General features: G+C 33.9%; 1 protein-coding gene across 1 annotated transcript; it reads right to left on the bottom strand.

Moving 5' to 3' along the window:
* Positions 1-602: 602 nt before the first annotated feature.
* LOC113870968 (poly [ADP-ribose] polymerase 2) lies at positions 603-6,986 on the bottom strand. Its single transcript, XM_027507590.1, has 17 exons — positions 6,854-6,986; positions 6,527-6,775; positions 6,324-6,405; positions 5,694-5,929; positions 5,289-5,415; positions 5,106-5,161; positions 4,511-4,584; positions 4,262-4,308; positions 4,065-4,114; positions 3,766-3,828; positions 3,032-3,112; positions 2,652-2,762; positions 2,420-2,495; positions 2,156-2,298; positions 1,727-1,800; positions 1,165-1,270; positions 603-1,068 (listed from the first exon to the last, which is right to left on the bottom strand). Exons 1-17 carry the CDS (start codon positions 6,938-6,940, stop codon positions 967-969), a joined length of 1,764 nt encoding a protein of 587 aa, XP_027363391.1. The 5' UTR covers positions 6,941-6,986; the 3' UTR covers positions 603-966.
* Positions 6,987-7,642: the final 656 nt, after the last annotated feature.

The following is a 7,642-nucleotide window of genomic DNA, read 5'->3' as shown; positions in this document are numbered from 1 at the left end:
TTCTTATGCCGGATTTGACCTTCGGCAATCAGTGGTGTCTCACAAAATCAAGCACCATTTATTTGTCCTTTTTATGTCTCTAATTAAAAAAATAACACCTCATCAAAAATATTAAAAATTAAGACAAAAAGTTGCCTGTGCAAAAGGAATTTTATTTTACTAATATTGTTTTTCAATTTGAAGGATAATTAAGGGAAAACGTAGATGAAGAACGTAGATGAAGAAGAGATTTAAGTTATAGCTTCAATATAAAAATGGTGTCTATATTTGAGCACTTTTTATTTTTACTCCTTCCAAACCATTTTTTTTTAATTCCAACATTTTAGCAAATTTATTTCAATCTTGCAAACATAATTCACTGACAAACTAACACATCAAGCTTTTATTTTATCACATCAACAACAAAGATCAAAACAAAAAATGTAAAGACTAAAACTAAAAAAAAATTAAAGGGATCAAAAGAAAAAATACACAGGGACCAATCTCTTATTTAAACTTTAAATTTCTCATTTTTTGATATATTAAAAAAATGCAATTTCACACAAATCTGTCCAGCTTACCTACAAGGAGAAAACATTTCTCGCTTAATGGCATTCGTGTAACTTAACAAAACATGGCCATTTTTATCTAAATAAGTTTTTGTTTCTCCCGGACAAGTGCATAATGCTGATCCAAGTATAAATAAAAAATAAAATAAACGAGGAAACACTTCTACCTATTTGTCTCTACTAGTTAATGTTTTTTATTGACGTTACAACCTTTCTTATCTATCTCTTCCTAGTTTCCATTTATTTGTTTCGGCTTACAATATTATTAAAAAGATACGAAATCAATGACTACCATTTGACTTCATTTCTCTTCGCCACAATGCAAGCCTCATCACTTTCCTGTGTAAAAAATTTACACTAACCCTCGTTGTTGATCGGCTTGGCGAACTAGATAATGATGAAAGATCACGTCTAGCAGCTAACTTCTGTTCTTAAAATTGAAATTTACGTGAACAATATAGCGCATCCTAATCTGCTCCACATTATAAACAATGTATTCGTTGTACAATAGATCGCCGCCCTGCAACACAGTGAGAGAGAAATAGTGTGAAGTATTAAATCATGGCAATCATCAACAAACTCCCCTTCTGATACAAATTCAACTTAAGGTGCATACCATTATGCCTAAATTCTTTTTTGGCTTTCCTAGGGGAACAACGAGCCCATCCTCCAGCTCCCGAGCTTTTGAAAAATCAGGCGCTGTACCTCCTAATCCTTTTGTGCTGCAGTATGAGTTTGCATAACATATAAATTTAACTAGAAAAGCATACAATACACAATATTTGAAGTTACACGAAACAATCACTTGTGCATTAAACAGCAATGAAATGGAACTTATTTGCAGTCAAATGAGAAGGCAGGCACCAAGCCAGCCTGGCTCCATGCAAACTTGTTCTATTGACTGACATTACATAGAGACAAATCAATTGTGCAATATACATTTAGTCAATGAATTAGACAATAAGAAATGTTACTACACACACTTTAGAGCACACTATATTATTGGTTGAAATTCATGTGAGATTCAATAGGCGGTGGGTCCCACTCTCTATTTAGTGGGTCCTACTATCAATTCAGTGGGTTTTGAAAAATGTTTAGCTAACATTACTCTTACTATCATTCCATTTGCCAATACTAGTTTACAACATAGTGACAGTGATAAATTTGAAGGAACAAACCTCAGTTTTCCTTCAGGCAGCTTATCAGCATCATATTTAGCAGTTAGAAGCTCAACCATCTCACCAAGTGCAACCTGAAAGAATAGCAAATAAATAATGCTTCCCAAAGAAGTGAATCAATGTCGACATTTGGTAGAACAAACAAGTTAATATACATAAAATTTCTTGAAAATGTGGATCAATTATAAACATAATGCAAGCCTAATCTTCTAAATGGAGTCTTGCAGACAATATTCACATTGTACTTTAGCAACATATGATAACAAAACAAAGTAAAATTCTCCAACTTGGGCTGTTATAATTATCTAATAATGTTAGACATGCAACAGTAACACGGCTGGGCAAAACTAATAATTGGAGTTTCAATTCTCATTCCTGAGAGTATATCGATTAGTAATGCAACAATGTTTTCATCAGGCTAGAAACAACCTCACACAAAAGGAGCACCCCATCTCTTGCAGTACGAGTAGCATAGCAATAATTTGCACTTTTGGAGAACATGTCAGCAAAGTACACCCCCTTCCCAAACATGTAGCCGGTTACAGGTGCCTCAGGAGGAGCTATGCGCAAACCTGACAATGGTTCATGCATCTCAGACTCAGATATTATTGCATCAAATAATAGAATGTCTACACTCCATATGCACATACATGCAAACAAAGAAAACTACCAAACAAATGAGAGAAGGATGACCTTGAGATAAAATTCCAGTCCAGTTTGTGAGCCGAGAACCATGCCATAAAAGCATTCTATTTTTTGTACTAGCAAACTGTCATACAAAGGCAAAAGTAGTTGACTCAATTAATTAAAATGTCTACACATAATCATTATAACACAAACTGAAACTTTGAATCACAAAATTACAGTCCCAGCATAAGAAAAAATATGGGAGGAAGATCCTTATTCAATTATGCAGTAGCTGCACCTTTCTGAACCGTTCAGTCTCGCCTTCTCTATATGTCCTGAATATTTGAACAATTTCCACGGTGTAGTTTGAATGTGTTTTTGCATGAGTGTTCTTCATATACTCTTCAATCTGGTAACATCAAAAAGGACTAAATGATATGAAAGGGAATGAAGGTGTCAGGATTAAGAACTGAAGCATAGGAAACAGGTCAAATTAAATAATTGCAGAATGAAATTTTGCATGTTTTAAAGGCTTAGGAACAAAATGATATTCCAAAATAGATGAAAAGAAATGTTATCACCATTTAGATTTCGCTTTTCCTTTCTCAATTTTTCTCCTGACATGGTAATTACATTTCAATTTTTCCAAAAAAACTATAAGGCGGCATAAATGTTTACCATAGAGAATTCCTCACAGCCAAATTCAACGGGTACCAGTTCACAACAAAGGCGCTGATAATGAGTATACAGGGGATCTCCCTACAGCATATACAGAATTGTGTTAAATAAAACATTACACGTATAAACTCCAATATTAAATTGGTGTAAAACAGAAAATAATTCCTTTCCAGAGAAAACAAATCAATTTAGGCGATCTAACATAATAAATGTTGCACATCTGTCCATTCATTTACCAAATGAACTAAAAAATACAACCATAAAATATTTCTCATTCAAAATATGGGATACCAACATATCCATAAATAATCAATCATAACTTGAAGATCAATCTTTAATGTTAATTTCCATCATACTTTCAGCACCCATAGTAGTACTTAAACCCTTTAGAATACTGGGAATTGCCAGAGAGAATTCCTCTAGGCCCCTGCAAATTTATATTTAAATCTGACTTTGACAACAACTCAAATCCCAGATAAAAAATAACTCCTAGATTGTTAGGTTAAGAGATGACGATACTATCTTATAGTAACTAATGCTACTACCCCTCAACTGGAGCCTATATATCATATGCATCAAGCTTGTTACTTATATAAGTTATCCTTAGAGCTAAAAGAGATAAGGATATTATTTGTAGTAACTAACAGGATTATCCCAGAAAAAAATCAAAAACATGATATGAGAAAATTAGATATTGATAATCAGCTAACAGAAGAAAACTAAACAAGACGTACCTGCATTTCTGTATCATTGTTCAAGAGCTTTGTGGCAACCTCAATTTCACCTAGAGCTTCAACCTTTAAAACAAATGAAAAAATGCTAAGGGTTAAATAAACGCAGTTAAAACTAAATATCTTTTCAAGAACAATTACATACGGTTGGAGGAAGTTGGTCCCCAGGGGACAAGAAGAAGCTACCAAGGCTAATAGGAGAGCCAACAGAGTCATAAATAAAAACATACAATATAAGTAATCATATTCTACAAGCAACCAGAATAATCAGGTCAATACATACAGCTGGAAAAAAGGATTACCATTTCTAATTTGCGTTTTAACTTCTGAGGGGTGTCAATTACAAACTCACCTGCCATTATTTACATTTCCGTGTCAATTAATATTCCTCTCAAAAAATAATGCATATGCATATCCACCATGAGAATTTACTTATGATTTAGAACTGTTATAAATAAAAGTCTGCTTGAAACAAATGAGACAGAGAGAGACAGCTTACGCATTTTTTTGAATCCAAAATCATGAGGAATTACAGTGTAGAATTCTCTGCAACAAGCCAAAAAACCAATTATAAAATAAGGCATTCCAATTCTCTAAAGCAAAAATCATCATCCTCAAATGACAGAAAATTTAAATAAAGGCAAAACGGTAGACAGCTCTTTCAAAAGCAAATAAAAAAGGTAAGCACTTCAAAGAAAAAAGTAGTGCATAGTACATCAAGGAAAATAAAGACAACAAAATTTCTTACCCACTTAATTGCTCCAGAATTTTCCTATCTGATTTATCAATCACATCAGCAAGTCTTTTGAGAACATCATAGCCCTAAATAATTTAAGAGATATAAACGGTTAAATTTTCAATGAGACAAAATATGCAAAACATGAAAGTTGAAATGTTGTAGCAGTTATCAAGAAGTTTAAAAACAAAAAAGTCATCACACAAGGTTGCACCATGATCAAGATGTAAAAAGACCTCAGGTTTTAGTTTTAAATTTTTGTTAGTTTTTAAAAAGGAAAAAGAGAAGCAGATTGAAACCAAAATGCTTCTGAGTAACAATATGAAAACTTAGCCTCATTTTGAATGGTATTAATTTTGTTATTCTAACCCAAAAGTATATCGATATAGGTTTTAATTACCCAGATATAAAAAGAGAAATAATTCATAATACATAAACCATAAACTTTAAAAGCTCAATGGTATTAGAGAATCTTGATCTCATCAACAATATGGTCATGGCAAGAGAAGAAAATATTATACATAATAGACTTTTGAACAAAAATTTGCATAAAATCAACAAAAGTCAAAGAAGAAAAAAGAAATGACATGCTCAAAGGCTTACTTACCTTCAAAATTGTTGATTTGCTAAGTTTTCCAAGAGGCAACTTATTTGCATTGTACCCTAAAATAAAAAAAGAATTTCAAATGCATGACAAAGGAAACCATATCATTGAATTTAAATGACTCCACAGAATGTCAACCATGCTTTGGGATCGTGTGATCTGGAAAAGAAGCAACAACAAACTAACCTATTTCCATCATTTGCTGATTCATCATGCTCACATTGCAAACAAGAGATATAAATTTTGCAACACGCGACTCAAGTTTTGATTCCAGTGGCTGCTTTCCTAAAGCATGGCCAGGGTTTTCTGTAACCTAAAGCAATTGAGAAGCATTTAGATTGACCAATTTAAATAGTTTTTTCCTTCTCATGCTCCCCATCCACCAGCAACACCCCAAGCTAAGACAGCATCAATTACTGTTGACAAGAAATGAACGAAATCTACTCTATAGTACAAATGCCTTTGCATAAAAGTGACAGAAAACTAATTTCATAATCAAGGGAGAGGGGACCAGAGCTAATTGCAAGAAGGCACATCAAGTTCCAGAACAAAAGGAAAATGCAACAAGAGGAATAGAGTCATATAACTCACTGTGGATTCTTGTTCCTTGCCACTGTAGTCCATTTCCAACCATGCATAACTCTTTGGATAGCAAACAAAATTATCCCTATTAGACCAAGTATTCTTGGTCTTTGCTAAAAACTTTTGCTCAAACTCCTGGATGGCGCTACCACATGATGTGTAAGGGCCATGTATCTTGTCTTGGCCCTTTACACCTACCCTTCCCCATCTATTGTAAACAAGGAATTCACCACCATTGTCAGATTCTGCGTGAAATTTTGATAATGCAGTCAGCAAAACCAGTAGAACAAACAGAAAAAATTTACAAGAGAAACACGAGGCAAAGCATTATTTCTACAACTCAAGCAACAAATTTTTGTAAACACACGACATTTCAGGTTGGAGATAACCACTTATTAAACATTAACACCTCAGTCCAATAATCATCTGATATTCCAACAAAAAAAAAAAAAAAACAAGAAAGGAGAAGCAGTAACAACATAATGCAGGAAAGGGACACTAAACCATACTTCATACCATTCAAAATTTTGCAGCTACGAAGAATCAATATTCCTCCCATAACCACTTAGACACAGCAATAAACCAGTGTAAGAAAAAACTATCATAACATCGTCAACAGGAATGGAATTGAGAGCTAACCAAGAACTTGAATCACATAAAATTTGTTATTGTTGTCCCCAACATTTGTCTGATTCAACATGGCATCATAGATTTCACCACCCTGCATTGTAAAAAATACACCAACAAAAGCTATCAACCTGAACAACATCCCACAGACAACAACAGCAGAGCAACATGCAACTATTTGAGGAAGGTAACATCGCAATTATTATCAAAATTACCAGTTGCAGAACATGATAGCGTGTCTTCACGTGATCGGGGAGCCACTGATCGAGAACAGCAGCACCATTTTTGGTGGCAGTTACTATCTTTTCCTCTTCTCTTGTCTCCTCTGCAACCGTGACTTCGTTCGAGTGGTTGGAATCCCCATTTTCACAATCTCTTGGTCTCTTTCTACTAGAGGAGCAAGCATCAGCGACACTCGTCTCGTTCCGAGCTTCTTTGCGAAGAGCCGCTTCAAGCCTACGTACCTGGAAGCAGAGAATGTTACAAAATATGATTGTGATGAAAAAACGGAAGAAAAGAAAGAGTGTGGGCTTTTAGGGTACCAGAGTGGGCTTTGTTCCGGTGGTGGAGAGTCCACGCTGGTCAAGCTCTGTTCGCAGCTCCTCCACCCGCATTTTTCTTGCTGCCATTTTAGAGGGAAAAAACGTGGAATTGATAGCGTTACTCTACTTTCAATTTTGAAGGTAGTGTTTGCCAATATACTACGCCGTTTTGTGCCTATGTGAAGTGTGCTTGGCACGACAAGGCTTGACTCATATGTAAATAAATAACAAATTCATGGTCTAAAATGTAAGAAACTCTTTGAAAAAAACACTTAATTTCATGGTCAACGTAACCCTTTTTTTCTCTAGTTAAGACTTAAGGGTTAAGAGAATGTTCTAAAATACTGTTTGTGACTTTTTCTTATTTAAAAATCATTTCATTCCATGAAAAAACAACACTACTTTAATGTTAAAATGTTTCTAAAGTCATAATCAAGTTTTATAATGACGTTATTAGGCGGTTAAGTAGTTGTATTGCTGTGATTAATACTCGTCAGGATAAAAATAAAATGTTGAGTATTTTTACATAAATGTTCTATTGTGTCTATTATCTTTTGATATACACAGCTGAAAATTTGTTTAATTGTTACTCATGGTTAATGTCCTATGTTTGTTTGGGCTAAAAAAGGTTAGAAAGAAACCGAATAAAAAATATATATAAAACAATTATATTTTCTAACATTTAATAAAAGAAACAGATGAAAAGTGAATTAAAGCCTAGGGCATGCTAGTTTTTTAGAATTACATTATAGTAGAGTCTATCACTGAATAAAAAGCTATTCCAATGAT

Source organism: Abrus precatorius, unplaced genomic scaffold, assembly GCF_003935025.1.
Source record: "Abrus precatorius isolate BTA unplaced genomic scaffold, Abrus_2018 Scaffold7, whole genome shotgun sequence".
Lineage (NCBI taxonomy): Eukaryota > Viridiplantae > Streptophyta > Magnoliopsida > Fabales > Fabaceae > Abrus > Abrus precatorius.
This window is presented reverse-complemented; position numbering and strand designations above follow the sequence as displayed.